This window comes from Podarcis melisellensis, assembly GCF_964234715.1.
Source record: "Podarcis melisellensis genome assembly, chromosome: 5".
Taxonomy (NCBI): Eukaryota; Metazoa; Chordata; class Lepidosauria; order Squamata; family Lacertidae; genus Podarcis; species Podarcis melisellensis.
This window is the reverse complement of record NC_138537.1, coordinates 70,824,099-70,846,725: the sequence shown is the minus strand read 5'-3', so window position 1 is coordinate 70,846,725 and position 22,627 is coordinate 70,824,099. Positions and strand designations below refer to the sequence as shown.

The 22,627-nt window shown below is 44.5% G+C and overlaps 1 protein-coding gene across 1 annotated transcript; it reads left to right on the top strand.

Moving 5' to 3' along the window:
- The first annotated feature begins 263 nt into the window (after positions 1–263).
- On the top strand, positions 264–22,142 carry STOX1 (storkhead box 1). The gene is made up of 4 exons (XM_081913079.1): positions 264–988; positions 15,990–16,142; positions 18,112–20,413; positions 21,414–22,142. Exons 1-4 carry the CDS (start codon positions 628–630, stop codon positions 21,571–21,573), a joined length of 2,976 nt encoding a protein of 991 aa, XP_081769205.1. The 5' UTR covers positions 264–627; the 3' UTR covers positions 21,574–22,142.
- Positions 22,143–22,627: the final 485 nt, after the last annotated feature.

The following is a 22,627-nucleotide window of genomic DNA, read 5'->3' as shown; positions in this document are numbered from 1 at the left end:
CAATTATCTCGTCATGGCGAAGGTACATAAACATCTCTGTTCCCAGCTTTAGCCCCTTCTGCATCACTTGCGTTGTTTTATGCGTGTCTGATGTGTCAAAGTATTGTGACAAGGACCCTTTGGTCTTTGAACAGCTAAAAATTGGCTGATGGTGCTGCTTTTTTAAAAAAGCATGATACATATACTGGCGCGCAAGGTCCTGAATGATTTTGGGACCCAAGTGCTGAGAACCTCCCTCAGGAAGCCCTACCAACCCGACCCTGGTGTGGACCTGCCCTTTGGCAGCCTGGCCAGAAAACGTGCGCGCGACCTCTCTGCCTACGGCCCTACGAGGATGTTCAACGCAACTTCACGAGCCAAGTTCCCGCCGCGGCTTCGGCGGCGCTTGTTCCCAGGCAGGCGCGCGCGCGCTCATAGGGTCGGAGCCTGACTGAAGGGGAGCAGGACCTGCCATTTCCAGAGGCGGGCAGGGGGGTCGGGCCGCAGCAGCCGCTCTCCGGCAGGCCCTGCCCACCGTGTGGAGACAGGCCCGCTCTTTCCCCGCCCCCTGCCAGGAAGGGCTCGGTTCCCTTGGTAGCGACCGCAGTAGCGGCGGGAATAACGGGCAGAGCCTGAGGCACCTCCAGGATGTCGCGGCCGCCTCGGCGCGCCGTGCAGCTGGCGCCGAGCTCTCTGGCCCTGGTGTTGCGCCGCCTGCAGCAGCACGAGGAGGAGGGAGAAGACGCGGCGGCGGCGGCGGCTTCCCCGGGCGAGCCCGAGGCGGACGAGGCGAGCGGCGCGGCCGTCTTCCAGGCGTTCCGGCGCGCCAACGCCGCCTGCTACTGGAACGGCGGTCTGGCGCGCGCCGTGTCGCGGGTGTGGCTGCAGGGCTGGCTGCGGGGCGGCGTGCTCTTGCTGCAGGGCCCCGCCGCCCCGCTGCAGCTCCTCCGCGACGCCTGGCTTCGTAGGGCGCTGCGCCCGCCCAAGGGCTTCCTCATCAGGGCTGTGGGTAAGCGAGCGTGCTGTGGGTAAGCAAGCAGGTTGGCCAAGCCAGGGGCGCAGCTTCGCCAGATCACCTGCGCAGCTGGGGCTCCGAAAAAAAGCCAGCGCGCGTGCCCAGCTCCGTCAGATTCTCTCTTGGTTCCTCCCTTTACCTTGCGGGTCCGATCCTGGCTCCGTTCCTTTCTCTGCCGGATTCAACCAGAACCGACTCCTGGGCTCTTTATTTGCCAGGTTTTGCTTTAAGCTGATTCTGGGCCCTTCAGGTTTTTTGTTTGTTTAAGGATGCTCTGAGTCCTAAAGCACGTGTGATAGTAAGGAAGTGCGTCTTGAGCACATGCTGAGTGTTTTTCTCTAGCTACAGACTCATGTATAGCCAGTTTTCTCGTCTTAGGGTTTCTGATGCTAGACCATCATACCCAAGCTAAGGAGTTTGGATCTGCCCAGGGCTTGGTTGAGAGACTGCTTATGTTCCAGCTACATGTGGGGTTGTACACTGCTGTTTTGCTTGTGCAGAAGGCTTCCACTTCTGTGATGGAATGTTCCTCTCCCTAGAGGACCCTCTGGAGCAGATTCTGAGGGTGTGCATGCAGAGAAAAGGGAAGTCCCATTGCAAGAGTGGGACCCCATGCACAGTGTTGGTGATAAGCATTAGGGGTTGTTTTAAAAAGCCTGGTAGTGCCTTCTGCATGTGTAATGAACAGTTAATGTGTGAACACAGACCTTATATAACATTTGGGAATGCAACTTCAGGGGACAGTGGCTGGAACTGATGAACCTGATAAAAGCTACCAGGTGGAATTTGCTCTAGATGGCGACCATCCCTATGTGATGCAGTGTGGAATACTTTCTCTGGTACTAAAAACTCGCGCTCTTGTGTATCTTTGTGGTAGTGTAGACTGAATGGCCCTAATGAGGCACTGCATGTTAACGGTTCACTATGTAAATTCTTTTAAAGCAGCCTCCAAGCATACATCTGGGGTCTGCATGCGTTCAGAAAAGATTGCTTCCTTTCTCTCTCTTTCAACCCCTTCGTTCCATAATTCCAACCTCTTGTCGTTCTGTGTGGTGGGAAGCCCTTGACTACAGTAACTCTGGCAAATAAATATAGGGCAAGAAATAAGCTGTTATGCCTTAGAGGAACAAGGTTTTATTAAATAAAGAAACCAGTGGAAAGGAGCACCTGGACTAGGCATTTCTTCTTAGTCTTAAGTGATTTGAAGCAAAAAAAACCAAACCAAACAAAAATCCTCCAATGTTTCCTGTCAGCTGGGGATGCCATTTTGACTGTAATCTCTTCATTGCCTAATACCTAATGGGTTCCTTAGCTCACAGAAAGAACCTTGCGGTCATGCTATTGTGTGTAGGGAGATGGAGGGTGGGGAGAGGGTAAACAAGGATTTGTCACACAATGTAGGCGCTCTGAAGGTTAATCTGTTCCTTTCTTGCTGTCTCTGTGGAGCTAGGGAGAGCATACTGCTTTTTAATTGAAAAAAAAGAAGGGTCTTTTATTTCAGAGAGAAATATGCTCCTCCGGGGGCACTCGTGTGCCCTCTTGATAAACAGCTAACTTCTTTAAAGAAAAGAAAAAAAAAGGCATTCAAGCAGGATGAAAACATTCTTGTTTTAACCACTGAGATGTTAGCAATCTTTTGCCTCACCTCAGTAAAAGAATTTTTTTTAAGACTTCCTACATAAACCCAGACACTTAAATATTTATATTTGTGTGGTTTCGCTTTGGTGAATATTAATTTCCCTTGGCCCTGCAAAATGGGGAGCTTGTATGAGTTTGGTGACACCTGTGTGCATAGTAAACCCAGTATTGTAGAGAAAACATTACTGTTGCCCTAAATGTAGCAATATTCTGCCATACCCTCTGGTGTGGTACTCTTGGTGCCATATTAAGTAAAGCCAACATATAAAGGAAATGGTTACAAATGCAGAATTCTATAAACATTGTTGTAAGTTTTCACTTAACAGCTATCTCCCTGATCCTGCAATTGAATCCATATGGGAGACTCTGGTGCCCATACAGAGTCCTGCTGAAGTTAACCGCCAAGTAATACAATTCCTTCAGTGTTAGCTGTTCAGGAATTTCTTGCAAGTGGTCTCATATTCAAGTGCTGAAAATCCATCGAGAAGACGACTGCACAACATCCTTTGTTTAAAAAAAACCTTTCCCAATTAAAGTAGCTGAAAGTTAGTATTTCCAGGTTTCTTGCCTAATTCTACAACTCTGTTTATCTTAGTTTGTTAAAGTAGAATGAATGAGTTTCAAGAACTGTACTGGTGATGGTCTTATGTGACTTCTTATGGCCAGATGAAACAGGATGAGGCAAAAGTGCCTTGATTATTTGGGAGTTATTCTCCTTCTTGCTTCCTTGCTTCAGCCTCTGATTACCATCTTAATAAGGCTGAGGTTGATATTGGTAGAATCTCTGGCTAATCTGGTTTCCTAATATTGTACTAACATCACGAACATTCTTAAGAAAAATGCCAAATATTAAGTGCTTCACATTTATCATTCTATGCAACAAGTATGTAAGAATGGCCAGTTCTTGAGTCAGACTAGAAGGTGGCAAGGTCAGTGGGCAGAATTTAGTTTGTTGTTGAACCCCTATATATAGAATGATGAGGTGAGACAACTTAAAGCACAACAGAGGCACCTATACTTTTCCACTGCAAGGCTTCATTTTTAAATGAACAATCTCCTCAAGAGTTACACTGATTTCTTCCCCATGTGACTTGAGAAAGATTTACCTATCTTCTTGCCTGTGTGCTGGAATATTTTCTCTTTCTTTATCTGTTACATGCAAGAAACAGCTACCCTTTTACCCTTTGTGGTGTTTGTCATTAGTCGATAGGTATTTTATTGCAAGGGACGCGGGTGGCGCTGTGGGTTAAACCACAGAGCCTAGGACTTGCCAATCAGAAGGATGGCGGTTCGAATCCCCACGACGGGGTGAGCTCCTGTTGCTTGGTCCCTTCTCCTGCCAACCTAGCAGTTCGAAAGCATGTCAAAGTGCAAGTAGATAAATAGGTACCGCTCAGGTGGGAAGGTAAACGGCGTTTCCGTGCGCTGCTCTGGTTCACCAGAAGCGGCTTAGTCATGCTGGCCACATGACCTGGAAGCTGTATGCCGGCTCCCTCGGCCAATAAAGCGAGATGAGCACCCAACCCCAGAGTCGGTCACAACTGGACCTAATGGTCAGGGGTCCCTTTACCTTTTATTTTATTGCAACACCAGTATTATCAAACATGCATGTCCATAATAAATTACAGTTGGACTATAGCAGGGGTAGGCAACCTAAGACCCATGGGCCAGAAGTGGCCCATGGAGGCAGTTTAACTGGCTCACGAGCCACCCCAAAATTGAGTCGCCTGCTCAGCAAGTCCCCGCGCGCTGCGCTAAACCAGCACAATGTGGGGACTCTCTTCCACGGCTCCAGATTTTCAGCATCTGGGCATGCATAGAAACAAATTCCGGCGCCATGGACATGCGCAGATGCGATTTCCAGTGTCACGCTGCGCCGGTCCGGTCCATGGAGGATCTCTGCGGGAGTGATCCGGCCCAGGCCCAGTAAGCCTTGCTGACCCCTAGATTACAGGACTGTACTGAGGCTTCCCTTAACAAAGCACAGAGAAGGGTGCTTTGGAGTTTGGATTACTGATTATCTTGGATCACTTTTGACATGGTAATGTGGCAGTCCGTGGGGTGGTCTTAGAAAAAGGTAACAGATGTGTTATGCACAGCAGTTAATCATTAAGCAATATCCTAGTTTTATGTCAATTTACAGGCTTGTTTGAGCCTGTGGATCTGAGGTGTATACATATTACAACAAACTACCTCAGCTTATAAAGTGGTAATTATTAACACTCGCACAGGAAAAATTGGAACAATAACTTTCTACAGAAGTGAAAGCTGAGAGCTGTTTATCCAGTGAGAGTCCTTTCAGGGCCCTTCCAGACGATAGTGTGCCCCCCTCCCTGTTTTATTCTTCATAGCCCCATCTTGGTCCAGTGCCAGTGGCACGATAGCCAGCACCTGCGTAATGTACTGGGAGTGTAGCTTTGCACAGGAGGATAATATTTCTACTTCTCCCTCTCTTTTAAAAGGGGAAGATATGAAGTTCTTTCTGCTTCCAGAAAGTTAAGGAAAAAGAAACCATAAGGACCTCAAAATTGCAGAGCCCTGCAGGCGATACCTTTGTTTCAGTGTTAGAAATAGATAAGCTAAGTGCCAAATGGCACCTTAAACCTGGGTTATTGTTTAGGCACTATTCCCCCAATAATGATGCTGCTGCTGCTGCTGCTGCTGCTGCTTCTATTAACAATGATAATAATAAATTTTGTAATTTAAAGACAAAAATCTCAAAGCGGTTTACAGCACATTAAAACATCAAATAAAACAATACAGAATAAAACAAATTCAAGCTTCAAGGAAAATATTTCAGATCCTTCTCTAAGTGACATATTTATTTACTACGTAATTTATATAGCTGCCCCATAGCAGAAGTGCTCTAGGAAGCAAGTGGGGTGTAGTGGTTAGAGTACCAGACTAGGACCTGGGAGATCAGGGTTCAATTCCCCACTCAGTCATTAAGCTCTCTGAGTGACCTTGGGTCAATCACAGCCTATTAAGATACCTCACAAGGTCATTGTAGGCATTAACTGAGAAGTGAGGGTGAGCCATGTACTCCTTGGAGAAGAAAGTGGGATATAAATGCAATAAATAAGCTCTTCTGCTATCCTGCTTAAGAAAGCTGGGGGGGCCAGCCAGATGAAGATGTCAATCTGGCATCCAGAGATCTCCACATGGTTGCATTTGGACCCGCAGCAGTCGCAAAACGTGCCTGGCTCCTGGTGCCTGGCTTATTTCTAATACTGCTTTGTTTTTTTATGTTTTGTGGGCCATGGCGATATCCACAGAGAAGTTCTCCTGTGCAAGCCTCATCACAATGCTCTTGTGGCATTCCTGTCTACAAGAATAGGATTTGTGCAGGACATTCCACCGCTGTCCAGGCAAGGCAAGCCAAGGTGCTTTCCCCACACTTTTAACAACAGTTTTACAACAGTTGAAAATATTGTGCTTTCAAAGCTCAGGACTAACATTAGAGCTGCATACCAAGCTACAGAGGACAGACTCCTTTGGCCCAGTAAGCCATCTCCTCCTCTTACATCTGTTCCTTTGTGTTTTCCCGCTCCCTGTGATGTCTTTCATTCCTGCCTCATTCCATAAAAACATCCAGTTGCCTGTTGAACACGTTCCTATGACTTGCCCTTGTGGCTTTTACCTTATAACGTGTTCCATATGTTTGCTGGGTTTGAGTAAAATGGTTTCAATTTAAACCTGTGGTTCCTTTCACTAACCACCCCCACCCCAAATATATCCTTAAGGGCAAGAACAAGGCCTATGTTATATAGGAGCTTCAGGAACACAATCGTTTGCCGCTGACTTTTGTGCCTCATATTTTGATTGCTGAGCCCAAATAATCCTTCCTTCCTTCCTCGTTTTAGCTTTTGCTTGGTATCGTGTTCTAGGTATTCCTGCATATCCTCTGGAGTACTTTGGTTTTAGGTTTCTTCAAAAATCAATGGCCCCTTTCTGTTGCTGACACAGTCATTTAAAAGATATCAGTCCTCTGAGATGGCTTGTGCTTCATTTTCCTATTCTGCTACGCTTTCTTAGTCCTATTCAGAATTAGGACTGGTTCATATGATCACTAACCACACACACAGTTCCTTTGCCTTGCCCAGGACAATTTACTTGTGCCAAACTGAGGGCTCCAGCAGAGCCACAGAACAATGTGCCTAAGCATACTCTGTGTGTGTGTGTGTGTGTGTGTGTGTGTGTGTGTGTGTGTGTGTAGTGGAGCTCTCATAAAATATTTGACATGGAACGACAGAAATAGGGGTCCCCACAGAAAAGCAACCAGTAATGTGCTTAGTGGTTAAATAAGCCAGCCGTCTTTTGATACAACCTTAGTGGCACCAGATAACCTTTTCTGAGTTGAGGGAAAAACATTGAGTTACGTGGCATGGCCTCTCTCATTCTCCTTTGTTGGAATGAAAGTACAGCAGTAATTAGGGAGGCCCAAGTGCAACTCTCCACTTGGCCATGAAGCTCACCGGGTAACCATGGGCCATTCATCACCTCTCAGGGTAGCCTTTCTTACAGGGTTGCTGTGAGGATAAAATGGTAATGGGGAGGAGGAAACCATGTGTGCCATTTCCAGCTTCTTGGAGGAGAGGAATATAAATTAAAATAAGAAATTAATTTGCCAAAAAAGAGAGAAAGATTGTGCAACACACTGTTTCCTGCAGTACAGGCATCCCCCACTTATGTGGGGGTTATGTTCTGGGCCCCTGCATGCAAAAGTGAAAATTGTGTAAGTGGGGGAGCATCCTCTAAACCAGTGTTTCCCAACCGGTGTTCCGCGGCACACTGGTGTGCCGTGAGACCTTGCCTGGTGTGCCGTGGGAAGAGCGAGAGAAGGCGCCTGCGCGGAAAGAGGAGCGAGCAGTGCGCCTGCACGCCCCGGCGCCCGAGATCGCTTCTCCCCACCGCCCCTTGCTTCAAAAGAGGTCCGGGGACAGCGGGAAGCGCAGCACTTCTTCCCCGCTGCCCCCGGACCTCTTTTGAAGCAAGGGGCTGCGGGGAGATCGCTTCTCCCGGTGCTCCGAAGCGGGGCGGGGGGGCGGGAACCTCGCACCCCGCCGCCGGGCATCGGAACGATGCCCCGATGCCGGGCGGTGGGGCGGGAACCTCTCCCCCCGCCGCCCGGCATCGGAACGATGCCCCGATGCCGGGCGGTGGGGCGGGAACCTCTCCCCCCGCCGCCCGGCATCGGAACGATGCCCCGATGCCGGGCGGTGGGGCGGGAACCTCTCCCCCCGCCGCCCGGCATCGGAACGATGCCCCGATGCCGGGCGGTGGGGCGGGAACATCTCCCCCCGCCGCCGGGCATCGGAACGATGCCCCGATGCCGGGCGGTGGGGCGGGAACCTCTCCCCCCGCCGCCGGGCATCGGAACGATGCCCCGATGCCGGGCGGTGGGGCGGGAACCTCTCCCCCCGCCGCCGGGCATCGGAACGATGCCCCGATGCCGGGCGGTGGGGCGGGAACCTCTCCCCCCGCCGCCGGGCATCGGAACGATGCCCCGATGCCGGGCGGTGGGGCGGGAACCTCTCCCCCCGCCGCCCGGCATCGGAACGATGCCCCGATGCCGGGCGGTGGGGCGGGAACCTCTCCCCCCGCCGCCCGGCATCGGAACGATGCCCCTATGCCGGGCGGTGGGGCGGGAACCTCTCCCCCCGCCGCCCGGCATCGGAACGATGCCCCGATGCCGGGTGGTGGGGCGGGAACCTCGCACCCTGCCGCCGGGCATCGGAACGAGGTCCTGGACCTCTTCTGAAGGCAGGCGGGGGCAAAAGTCTTTGCTCCCCCCGCCTGCCTTCCCGGGACAGCGAAGACTTCTCCGCTGCCCCGGGCGATCTTAAAATGCTGGCGGGCGGGAGCGAAGCGTTCGCTGCCGACCCCCAGCATTTTAAAATCTCCTCGGGGCAGCGGAGACTTCGCTCCCGCCCGCCAGCATTTTAAAATCGCCCCGGGACAGCAGGGGCTTTTAAAATGCTGGCGGTCGGCAGCAAAGCCCTCCTGTCCCCGGAGCTTGCGGGGCGGGAGGTGGGAAGAAGGGCTTTTCTTCCCACCGCCAGCCTTCAGAACAGCCTTCTGAAGGCTGGCAGTGGGAAGAAAAGCCCTTGTCCCCGTCCCCCCCAGCCTTCAGAAGAGGTCGGGGGACAGACTGTCCCCGGACCTGGTCTGAAGGCGGTTTCCCTAGGAACGCATTAATTGATTTTCAATGCATTCCTATGGGAAACCGTGCATTGCAAGACGAAAAACTCGCAAGACGAAGAGACTTGCGGAACGAATTAATTTCGTCTTGCGAGGCACCACTGTACTTTTTATATAGTCAATATAGGCACAGAGTTAATTTTTTTAACATTTTCTAATTGTGGTGTGCCTCGAGATTTTTTTCATGAAAGAAGTGTGCCTTTGCCCAAAAAAGGTTGGGAAACACTGCTCTAAACATAATTTAAATGTCCTCTCTGCATTTAAATTCGGCTTCCCTTTTTGACTGCAGCCCATTGTGTTGCACTAAACTTTTGAGGGTCCCCCAACTTTCAATTTGTTTTGGGGGAGCACGAGAACCATAGTTGGAAGGGGTGCCAGAAGATACCTTATCCCATAACACTTTAGATCCTAGCCACTATTTGTGGGGAATATTTATATGTTCATGAACCAGTTCTTTGCCCTTCCGTTAAAGGAACTGAGAAAATTTTCACCTGGTTAAGAATTAACCACCTTTTAATTGTCTGGTCTTGAAATTAAACCTTCATCTACAGAGGATAATAATTAAAAGGCAGAAAATTAACGGATGTCAACTAGTGACCCTGTAATTAGTACTGGGTTTAGGTTATTGATGATAGATGATGTTTGTGGTACGTTATGCTTAATAGTGAAATTGGTGTTATATGCCACAAAGGCTTGTTGTTAGTAAACAACTGTAATGCTGTCTTGGTTTGGTTTCAAAGTTGGGAAAAGGTTTAGAAACGGGCCCCTCCCTGGTCCAAGTAGCACTGGCAGTGATTGATTCAATTTCAGTGCCAGTTTTTTAATATTTATCTTTCATAATTTCTGTTTGAAATAGGATTTTGCTAGTGGCCCCTTTTAAATTTTATGGCATTTTCTGCAATAGTTAAAAAAACCCACCATAAAACAAGTAATGGGGGGGTAACGAGGGGGGGGGTAAGAAAGAAGTAATTGATAATGAGGGAAAGTGACAGCTTTGGTAATGAGAAATTAAAATGTGTGTCATCATTTTGAATATTTGGGCAGCATGTGCAGTCAGGAGCATTACATTGGGATGTTAAAATGCAAGGGAATGTGTGTTTTGTAAGCAGCACACCTGAGCTTTGCTTAAATGCCGAAATATTCATGAAACTTGTTCTAGCCACTTGTTCTGTGGGACGTGTCGTCTACCAATACCGCATGAGCTTAATGAGGGATGGCAAATGAGCAGACGGTTGTGTGTTTTTTATGCTGCTTGGATTCCTTCCATGACTGCCTGCCTTTCATCCGTGTTTTGAACCCACCTGGCAAACCAGCATAGGTTTGAAAACTCATGGCCCATTAATGCTGGACTTAAGAAGTCCTGTTTTGTTCTGAAAATCATTCCTAATCTTTTCATGCATTCGTACGTTTTAATGATACTCTTACGAAAAACATCGTCTGAAATCCACAGAATATCCTTGTAATGGATCAAATAGTTGCTGAAACACTCTTTCAAATACTTTTGCTAATGCTGGTAGCTTCTGCCTCATTAAAAGGCTAGCCAGGGAAGGCCCGCAAGCAGGTCAAAATGAAAACAACCAACCCTGTTTGTTCGCACCATGTGGAACTTAAGAGGTATACTACATCGTAACATACTGTTTAAGCTCCTGAATCGATCTGAGCCTTCTCTTTATGCTGTTGGCAAGAACAACATCCTGTGACAATTAACAGAGCAGGGAGTTTGTTTTAAATCTGTGCTTCTTGGTTTGGAATAAAACAAAACTAACCAGTTTTGGCCACAGAGAGAGGTGGCCGGGGGATGGGGATGAAAGCCATGGTCTCTAAAAAGTAGGTGGGGGTTGGTTGGTTGGAAATTAACTTTGAGATGGAATTGGCATCAGTCATTATTCACCTATTTAAATCCTGAGTTAATCCTATACTCCTGTTAATGGAGGATAAGGATTTATTTCATCCATTTGACTGGTGAGGCAAGAGAAAGCCAGTCACCTAATAAATCGCCTATCACTGCCAGACAGATCTGTGAATACTCTCATTGCACCTTTTCTCTCTCTCCCTTTTAATTAGCAGATGAGTTAATAAAGGACTAAGTGTGTGTAGCAATTTGCAGCACGATGACATGCCATCATATGTTGATGTAATCTAAAAATGTGGAATTAAGCATAAATACATTCAAGCAAGCAATTGAACAGTGGTCAAGGTAGTTGTTTAACTGAGCAGAGATGCCTAAGTACAGTTATACCTCGGGATGAATACACTTCAGCTTAAATATTTTCGGATTGCGCTCCGCGGCGACCTGGAAGTAACAAAGCACGTTACTTCCGGGTTTCACTGCTCACGCATGCACAAACGCTCAAAATGATGGCATGCACGGAAGCGGCAAAACGCGGCACGCGCAGATGCACAGTCACGTCCTACGCTCGCTTCAGGATGCGAATGGGGCTTTGGAATGGATCCCGTTCGCATCCAGAGGTACCACTGTAATCGATTAAGCTTCGTTCTCATACTTCTTTTATCACAACTTTAATAACCGATATGATTGCAAAAGCATCCTTATCTAATACATGGTGCTTTATAAGTCATCAAATCCAGTTACATCATGGTACAGTAGAAGGTTTTGGTTATTTTAATTTACTTGGATGATCTGGTGCCATTTTTTAAAAAAAATTAATTAACAAGCTTTATATACCACTTAATCATGAAAACTAAACGGTTTACATGAAACTGAAGTCAAACCTAACTTATGTAGCAGCTAACCAAACACTGCAGCAGTGAAGAGAATATAGTGGGAAGGAAGCTCATAAGCAGGAATTTTGGGGGTTGCCATTTATCCTAAGCAAATGGACTCTACAAAGTTGAAGTCCAAGGCAGCAGTTAAGCAGTAGAATAAGGGACAGGCAGAGCAGGAAGGAGGCAAGGTTGCAGTGAATCGGTCCAGCAAGTTGCTGCAGGAAAGTCCTAACAGTGATCACCAATGGAATGCCCAGGACCTAAACTGGCCTGGAAGAATTTACAGCTTCATTTAAAACTCCTAGCCAATTGGGAGACTTGGAGCTTCTATTTAATATGATTCCTCATTCGTGAAGCTCTTTGAGTTACAAATTCAAAAGAAGACTTGCTACATTATTAAAATACTAATTAAATGTGGCCCAAATCCAAAGAAAGCTTAATATACAATTGAAATCAGGAGGACCTGTTACTTGCTGCTATTATATGTCCCATTAAGTTCAATGGGACCTCATAGTGTGACTTTCTTTGGATTTGAGTGCAATGCAAAACATTGTGTTAGAAGAACTGGGGCAGTGGAAGAACTAGAGGCAAACGGGCAGAGGGCTTGTGTAGAATGGAGCATTTTTTGAAGAAAGGAGGACATTGTCAAGTTTGTGCTCCATCCTGATATTCAGTTGTAACCCCCCCCCCAGGCAGCTGGTCCTGTAAGGAATAAACTATTAATTCTGATGTCCAGATATAAATAAATAGAAGCACCACCACCTCAAAAGATACAATGCACAAAACGCAATTTCACAAAGTTATACAAATGTCTGCAGCCAATCTAAAAAAGAAAGAAAGAGGAAGCTACACATTATAGAGCCATCCTTTCCCTAAGATTCAAAGCTTGCTGGAGAGTGTTAGGATAGGGCAAGAATGCCTCTCCACTGGTGGAAAGGAGCTTGCCCAGGAGGGCAAGGGACATTTACTACACCCACGAAAAGCTCCTCTGGCATTGCCTGCAGTAGCTAACATGAGGGCCTGAAATGACATTCTGTGGGCTGGAATCAAAGGTGTCTCTTCATTCCTCCAAGAGGCTTCAGGACTGGGCTCATCAACTACACCACATTGGCGCTGTCGTAGTCAATTCACCCTCACTGCTTTCAGTGGGGTGGACGGCTTTACAAAATATACATTATCTGGGCCAAAAAAAGAAATACACCCCCTCACAACATGTCTTGCTTTGTAATTGGTTGACAATCTACCACTTCACTCCCACCACTACCACGTATTTATTATATATTTATTTTATTTGCCACTTTCTACCCAAGTCAAGAGTGATTTGCAGCAGTCAAATTAACACAAATACGGTTCATGCAAGTACAAAAGTTAAGATCAATAGCGGCACACTAAAAGCCTGACCATTCACTAAAATCATCCTGCCCTTTTAACAGGGAGTGCTCCACCTTTCAGCTTATAATGTCAAGTTGCCACTGATGGTTCCAGTTACCATCTGGCCGGAGCTTATATTTCTCTAAGCATTTATTGTTTTGCAGTGGTCCAAATGACATAATTAGCAAACCGTTCTGTTATGTGACTTGGGAATCTCACCACCACATTGCAAAACTTGTTAGAATTCGCCTTTAATTTCTAACGGCTAGGGCTATATTTATTCCTCACACATACAATCTAGCTGTGGCTCTCTGGTAGTGTCAGCTTGCTTCCTTTTTTTTCCCGAGAAAAGTTGCTTGTCCTCATTAGCACTCAGTGCATAAGGGAGGTGCTCCGAAAGGATCTCTTAAAATTGGGTAAATGGGTTTTAAATTGGAAAATATGACTCAATTAAAAGTGATGTACCTGGGACAAGAAATCCTAACTTCACTTATGCATTAATAGAGTCTGGACTGGTAGTTCCTGGCCAGGAAAGAGATGTTGGAGTCGTGATAGCTCAGGCTTCCTCAACTTTGGCCCTCCAGATAGTTTTGGCCTACAACTCCCATGATCCCTAGCTAGCAGGACCAGTGGTCAGGGATGATCGGAACTGTAGTCTCAAAACATCTGGAGGGTTGAGGAAGCCTGTGATAACTGAATGAAAATGACCTATTTATCTTTGTGCTGCTGATGAAAACTGATTTAGGCTGCACACTTACCTGGAAGTAAGCCTTATTTAAAACAATGGTACTTACTTCTGAGAAGACGTGTATACTGTTTGCTTGGCAGCTGCTTTTTGGAGGAGGATAATTTAGTGCAAGGGAAGCGAACAAACAAAAACCTTTATAAATAAATAAATTCACACACACCACCTCTGTGGCTGCTATGAAGTAAAAAAACAAATTGTTGTGAGATGCACTTCTAGATCTTCCACGTCTCCTGTAATTTACTCCTAAGCATAATCAGTATTATGAACTACCAAGTATGTTCAGCTTTAATAACCTTAAAGTTGAGCTCTAGTGTATAGCAGATCTGTTGACCATAACAGATTTGCGCCGACTCACTCTACATCTGAATCGGAACGTTGAAGGGAAGACAGAAATGTGCTACCTGCCCAGTGAAGGCACCATTAATCCAGCAACACTCAAGTTACAAGGACAGAACAAAACATCTTTTTATGTTGGTGAAGCGTATCTGGAGACTTTTTGTTCCCTATGTTTTGTTATCTGACTCTTGTATTGCAGATGACTTTCCCACATTGAGTTTCGGTATATGCTCTGAAAATGCGTTCTCGGATTTCGCATGTGTAAACAATTATCTGTGTTTGAGTAGACTGGTAAAATCATTTGAGGGTCAATAATACATGAATTTTTGGCAGGTTGCCTAGGCTGGAGTTTGTGAAGTTCTTTTTTAAAAAAGTTACTTTGCTCACTGTAGAAGTTGAGCTGTATTTTTGCAATCAATGGGGCTTGCATTTGCTGTACTTGATGGGTGCCAGGTTCCTTTGTTCTGGGCCAAAACAAATATTTTTGTTAAGCTTTAAATATATTGTTATGAGAAGTGCCATGCCAGGAGGTGTGTTTCATTTCTACCACCACAGAATGGTAAGCACTATATCCCTGTTGGTAACCAACCAATAATTGCTAGGTGCATGGGTTTCTGGTGCCAGGTCAACATATTTATAGGATTGTTGAAGCAGAGATATGACTTTATGTTCACATTTGTACAGACACCAAACTAGATGTGTGGATACACCAGTGAGTGGAATATACTTTCTAAGTAAAGCTGGTACTTCTGAAAGCTGATGGTACAGACTTGTGCAAACAGAAGTCCTCATGCAGTGCTTCTGCTGATGGGACTTGTTAGGTGCATCCTGCTCAAAGTCTTTGCAATCCAAAATAGCTATGGATATGAACAATGACCCCAACTGTTGTGAAGTGTGTGTTTATCCCCTATACAATTCATTTGTGTCGATTAACCTTTATAAACAGATGGATAATCTTGATCTTTCAAGATGCCCTTTCATGATGGGTCCTGCTGTGTTTGTTAAGCTGAAAAATATGAGGGCTTGAGCAATGTGTTAACAACAGCCCGAGAGAAGCGTCATTGGGAAGAAATTATGCCACCACACATGCTGATGCTGGTCTACCTTTTGTTTGGAACATTGGCTTTTCCTGGAAAACTAACTTTGTAATACTGCCAAAGATAGAAAATAGCCATTTTAAGGTGTGCTTTGCAAGAAACTGTGAAACCAGCTTTTCCATTTACAGTAACTAGCACCAATGTTATACTATTCACAGTGTTTTTTTCTTGAATTCCCGTTCCACACAAAGCAAGCTGACACTGATTTATACACCTGCTGGTAGTAGCTTAGCAACGTCATAGAGGAAATTCTTAGGAACTTCTCTAAACACATTCTGTTAAACAGAACCATTGCCAGTTGTAAAACAGAGGTCAAGAAGTGTTTAACAACTTCTTCAAAAGGGACCGTTGTTTATTTTGTTGACTTAAAGAGAAAATAATCCTAAAGAGACCTTTTCTTGCCCTAGCTGTAACACAAGACAGATGTTTTGAGTAGGCTACATTTAATTTAAACCTCAATTATATTGCATTACTCATTGAATTGCATAAATGTCTTGGGAAGAGTCCTGTACTGTAACACCTTCTAAAATGTTTAAACAGACTGAGTGTTTCACATAGTTCCAAGGAAAACTTTGTGTTTTCATATGGTATGTATTTGGGGAGAAACCAGAGAACTTAAGTGATAGTCTAAGCATCCGAAGACACATATCTGCCTGCAGCATCTGCTTAACATGCTTCAAGATGTTTGTTTTTGAACTAATAATTGCTAAAATGGCTTTTATTTCTTTAGAACTATGATCATTTATCCATCATGCTGAAGCTAAAAGAAGCCAACATTTTGAAAGGGCAATAGGGGGTAAAAAGAAATACCGTACTGTATTCCAAAGTAGAAAGGAAGTTCATTTCTCTCTCCCCCACCCCTCTCTATTCCTTTTAGGAGATGTATCTCCAGTGCACATGAATCCCATTTCACAGTCCCAGTTCGTTCCTTTGGCAGAAGTCTTGTGTTGTGCTATATCTGATATGAATGCAGCTCAAATTACCGTTACACAGGAAACCTTACTGGATCAGCTGGGGAAACATTACCCAGGTAATCTGTTAAATCATGGGTTGTTGACACTTCACATAAACATTGGACTCAAGGGGGTTTGCAGCTAGCAGAGTGAAAGAATGCATGCTGTCTGGGACCAGGAAAGCAATTAGAATTCCCTTTGTAAATCAGCAGATGAAAAACAAAACACAGGATCTAAGTGTTCTAACTCACACTGCATTACAAATCTGGGCTGCCAGCTTGCAGTCATCAAAATTCATGGGGGTTGAGGGGAATTAGATATCAGGAGCATAAAGATGGTTGTGTGAAAAGAATGTGGGCAAAGAATATACCAGATAAGCAAACCTACATGATACATGTGTTTGTCACAGTAACACTTTCCATTTTCAGTATATTATATTTACATCCAAAAACTTTATTAAGTAGTCTTTAGTGTGTGTAATTTTTTTTAAAAAAAAGATTCCTCATTAGGCAGCACCCAGGTGCCTAATAATATAATATCCAACTTTCCTTCACACTTGAGCACAGGAATGAGAAGCCTGCGTCTCTCCATACTTTGTTGAATTTCATCTCCTATCAGCCGCAGCCAGCACAGCCAATGGTCAGAGATGGGAGCTGTAGTTTAACAACATCTGGGGGGCCACAGGTTGTGTTCCCCTACCCCAGCTTAGCATGAGTGAGAAACAGAACCCAGGATGAAGCAGTGCAGATACGAGATGGGTTGATTCTCAGCGGCTGAAACCCCTAGAGATGGAGCAGATCCATATACCTCTTTTTACCTCCCCCTCATCAGAATGAATGGCAGCCATTCTGTGTGGCAAAAGTAGCATGCTGGAGGCAGCTGTGAATACTGGCACTGAATTGCCTGGCCCTTGTACACTTTGTGTCTGCAGCATGGAGAGCATGCAAGGACCTCCCCACAAGAGACTCCTGTGTCAGTCTTCCTTCCATGTATGTCCCACACATGGTAATTGCAGGCAGTTTGCTGATTTACAAATAAATGGATGTTATGAGGCTTCACCATTACAAATCACTCTTTGCTGAACTGGAGCGGTAAACTTGCCTTTTGCTTAGTCTAATTGAGGGAAATGAAGTTGTGGGAGGTGGCTCATATTAAAACAATGAGTTTAGCTACATCTGTGCAGAATGTGCCTTTCCCTCCTGGACTGCGGCAGAAATCAGAACCTGACTGCACTTCCATTTTTGGGCCCAAGCACTTTTCTTGGTTGCAAATATATTGGCAAACTGCCAATTCTGCACTTCACTTTGCTTTGTTGTACTGCCCATACTCTTGAGTCAAAATTCACTGCTAATCTGAAGGGAATTGTAGGATGTCAATGTCGAGTAAGCCCCCTTTGCCCTACCAAGCGTGTTTGCTTCTTAACTCTAAAAATGGCTCAGTAATTTGTGTGGTGGGGTTTCACTAGCCATCCTGGGGACTCCAATGAGCCTGTAAGGATTGATGATGGATTTTGTCTGCAGGTCACGCATTTGAAAAACCTTCAGTTTGGAAGCATTCTAAATGAGTATTTTATTGTTCATGTTTTAAAGCAACCCCTTTAGTGTGTATTTGCTGCCCCCTCTTGTCCAACCGGGAGAAGGCATATTGCCTTTAGCATTAAAGGAAGACAATTGTTCCATATAAAAGTCTATGGTGCATCCATATAAATAAGTTAAAGTCAGAAATCAGTTAGCTGTAAGCAATTAAAGTCAGAAATCTGTTAGCTGTAAGCAATTAAAGTCAGAAATCTGTTAGCTGTAAGCAATCCCCCCCCTTTTCCATTTGGAAAAAGATTGGGGCTGCAGTTGTATGTGCACTTACTGAGGAACAAGTCCCATGAAACACAACAGTAATTTAGTCTGTGAAAGCACACACAGGAGCAGGCTATAACAGTGGTTTATGGCATAAATTTGTTCTGACCCAGAAATGTGGCAAGATAATATTTTTATTATTATTCACTATGCCACAGAAATGACTAATATTATGCTATCATCCCTTTTATTCTAGGTATTGCAACTCCCACACATGATATTCTATATAGTACACTTGGGATGCTAATTAAAGAACGGAAGATATATCACACTGGGGAAGGATATTTCATAGTGACCCCAAATACATATTTTATCTGTAATAATGCTATGAAAAACAACAAGAGGGTCCTTTTGGAAGATAATTGCCCTCAAGAGCCTTCTGTTACATACCTTGTAAGCGTGGAAGATGCTGCAGAACTTCTACAAAATAATTTCCCTATTGCATCCCATTGCAGATCCTGCCATTGTTTCCCTGGGCAGACTGCAGTCAATGAGCAACATGTCAGCCCTCAGCCTAATGGGAAAAGTCAAAAAGGGTCTTGTGAATCCAGATTTTCAGTTCAGAATCAGGCCACCAATACACTTGTTGAGAACCGTTCTTGTGGAGCTGCTCACTATATGCAGTCAGGGAAAGAGAAGGAGAAGATTAAGAAGTTTGGTCTTAGCCTTTTCTGGCGCAACACTTCCAAGAAAGAAAAACCAAAAAAAGTGCACACTTCATTTTCCGCCCAGTTTCCTCCTGAAGAATGGCCAGTCAGGGATGAAGATAATTTGGATAATATCCCACGTGATGTTGAACATGAAATTATCAAACGCATTAACCCTGTGCTGACTGTGGACAACTTAACCAAGCACACTGCACTGATGCAGAAAATAGAGGAGCAGAAAAAATATATCAGTAAAGGAACCTCTACAGAAGTGTTGACAATGAAGCACAAACATCTTCCCAAAGGGTTCACTCAGAAAAAACAAAATAAAGCTGCAAAGCATCGCAGGAAACTGCAGTCCAACAAAGAAAAGCACGTTAATAAGTCATCAAGGGAGTTTAAAAGTGATGACCAAATACCAGCTAATAGCAAACTGGAAAACTGTATTGAACATCCATCATCTTGTATTACAAATGAAACTATAGTTTGCAATCAACAGCTGTGTGAGGATGCAATCAACGTTGAATCTCACTTTATATACAAAAAAGAAGTTACTAATCCATTTAAAGATATTTCTTGTAAAGGGAATAGGTCAGCGAAAGGACATAGGAGTCAGAAAAACTATGATGTAAAGTTTGGAGCTCCAAGATCAGAGAAGAATTTCCCACAGTCCTGGTCTCTGGATTCCTCAAGAACTGTGGACTGTAAAGCTAAGCAGTCAGCCAGCATCAAATGTGATGCTGAAGATGACAAAATGAAACAGTTAAATTACCTACAATGCAAGGTTTTACAAAAAGAAGTCAAATATAGTTGTCTGGAGGAAAGTGCAGCTTGCAAAGGTAATTTGCATAGAAGGGCAACCCCAAAAAGTATTGAGATGCAGGCAGTGTCTAACACTGCATTTGTAGATGAAGCAGTTGTAGAGAAAATGCATCCTCAGAACTCCAGTCAAACTCACCAGTGTGATCAAACTGGCTTGCTGGGTCAAACAGCACACCAACTAACTGATACCCATCTTCCCAGTGAGGCAGATGCTCAACAATTTAAACAATCTGAAAATATTTTTGCTCACAGCCAAAATGATAATTTAAAGAGTGAGTGTACCAACATGAACAAATGGCTTGAGTCTGTTAACCCACAAAATGAAAGATTCACTTATGATAAACCGACGCCGTATCAAGAATTGGATGATGGTAACACTTGTAGTTCTCTATATCATGGCGATGAAGAGCAACATGATGTGCATTTGTCCAAGCTGCAATCCAGCCAACTCCCATATAATTATTCAGATACAGGGAAGTGGAACAGCATAGAAGAAGAACAACTGAGCTCAACTGTGTTGGGAAATGGAAGTGTTAATTCTCACTCCTCAAGGTACAGAATTGATACAGATGGGGTTGGTCCCTGTGAGTGTGAAGAAAATGAATTCCTTGGTTTTTCTAGATCTAAGGATAGCTTAAAAGAATATCAGAAGATGAGCCTAGAAGGAGGAAGTTGTGTGTGCCACCAGCTATCTCAGTTTGCCTACAAAAGCAATGAAGAGCGAGAGGATGTTTATGAACATGGGCAGACACCTGATACTGCTGAACCCTGTTTGTTTGATTTCTATGATGTACATGAGGCAGAGACCAGAGTTTGGCAGAAGTCAGTACATGAAGTGGGTGGAAAATTAGCATCCTTGATGCTGCCACCAAAAGGCTGGGAAATTAAGACAAATGATACGAGAAAGCAACAGCTGTTGGATAAAACTGATGCTGCAGTTCTAGATCAGTGTGTCCAGTATGAGCAAAACCACTTGGAAGGGACGGGAAACCACAGCATAACAGGAGACAGCGGGATAGATTCTCCAAGGTAAGAACAACCGTTACAAGTGACTTTCTTAAACACAAAGAATGTTAATGGTATTTCTTGTACACATATGTGAATCGTACTTTAAGGGATTTTTTAACAGGGCTTTCAGCTGTGCACTGGAAAAATGCAGATTGCCTATTGGCATAGATAACTCTCAACTCTGTTCACATGGGCCTTTCAGGACCTTGCAAGGTTGGGAAAGCACAGTCCTATAATGAAACATGGCATTTTCCTTGTCCTTGAGTGCAAGGAGTCCTCATGAATGCTTGGATAACTTTGCCCACTTAAACAACCTTTAAAATGCAATGCTGTAATTGTCACATGTGTATAAATGGTCAAATCATGTATACCACTACCAAATTCTGAATGGCAAAGGTAGGCCATTATATTCAGTCAATCCTGATGTAAGGGACCTTACTACATGCCCAAGTGTCTGCAGGGATAGCAGGTGGTAGTACAGAGTACTCTTACTGCAGCACAGCAGGTGGAAGATGTCCTCTTCTCAGTACTGTGACTGTACACTTGCTTCTGTTGCTCAGGAACAGCACCGATAAAGAAAAGCGGAAATCGGGTACTGCAGGAAGGCAAGAAAAGGCCAGGCAAGATATCCCAGTAAGTGGGTCTGGGCAAACTGTTGAGTTAAATGATGTATACTATCCTTCACCAACCTGGTGCCCTCCAGATGTTTTTGGCTGTGGCTGATGGGAGTTGTAGTCCAAAACATCAGGAGGGCATCAGGTTGGTGAAGGATGATGTATAAGGAACACTTGCTGGCTGCATCATATTATGACTCCATATTCCTTACCCTTCAATTGAAATAAATACTATAATTTCCATAATATTCTTGAGCTGATTCAAAATAAAGATGACTTTTTTGTACTTGTGTGCCACCCAGTATTTATTTTAGTAATTTATGGAGAAATAAGTCACTCTGAATGTTTGAATATGGAAAAATAGGTTTCTTATTTAATCTTCTGTTTTACAAAATAATAATTTTTAGAACACAAAGTCTGGCATCTGCGAATTCTGCCATCTTAGATGGACTGAAGAAAAGACGAAGTTTTCTCATGAACTTGGAAGGCATAGAGAAAACTATACATAATGGAAAGACTCTGACACGAAGCTCCTTGCTTCAGTTGACTCCAGTCATGAACGTTTAATTTTTCTTATCAGGTTTTGATAATTCCTTTGTAAATATGTTAATATATTTACTGTAAATTCTTTGAACTGTCATATACATTAAAGTAGGTAAGATCATTATATTCTCGTAATAAGATGTATTAAAACTTTGTAATAAGCATTTTTTCCAGTGGCTTTTTCTAAAGTTTTATTTCTAGTAATAAATTATATTGCAGAATTGATGATCTCAAGTTGCACTTCATTCTGATTGTCTCCACAAACCATTTAGGATGCCAACTTGTTCCAAGAGTCCCATGACTGTGCTAGATCAGTCCAAGCAATGATCCTAAGGGTATTTACTGATGCACCTCAAACCAGGAATTAGTGTGCACGCACCCATGCACACACCCTTAGCTGTGCAGTGATTCCAGTGAATTTGGTGGTCAGGATAGACATCCCATCTTCACATAACACAAGTTTATTTCAATTTGCTGTCACAAGGAGATGATGGCCACTGGCTCAGATGCGTTTTAAAGGGAAGTAGGCAAATTCACAGGGTACAAATCTAGCTGATTTTAGCCATAACAGTTAACTACTAGAATATCTGTGTTCAGAGATACAATACAGAAGAGAGCTGTTGCCTGATTGGTTACTGTGGGAAGCAGTAGGATGCTGCACTAGATTTGTCTCTGAGAAATTCTTAAGATTCTTACTAGATTCGCACTAGATTTGTCTCTGAGAAATTCTTAAGATTCTTAAGGTATCATTAGAATAAGGTCAGCTTAGGAAATACATGATCGTAAAAAAAGAGTCAACTCCAAGGGGCGGAGGGGTCTTCACCCCCCAAATATAATATTTGAGAGGACCAGGCCCCCTCCAAAGTTGATGGGCATTGCCATTTAAACTCTGTGTGTGTGTGTGTGTGTTCAAGTTGGCCCCCCTGCTCTGGGCATATGCAGAGTGCAAATTCTTCAGCGAAGCGGGGGGGACTCGGGCCAGAGGGAAACGGTGCTGAACGGTACGGAAACCTTTCGTCTTCACCCCCGAGGCCGCCCTCTCGCCTGCCACCTAGTGCGTTGGCGAAAGGCAGAGCCA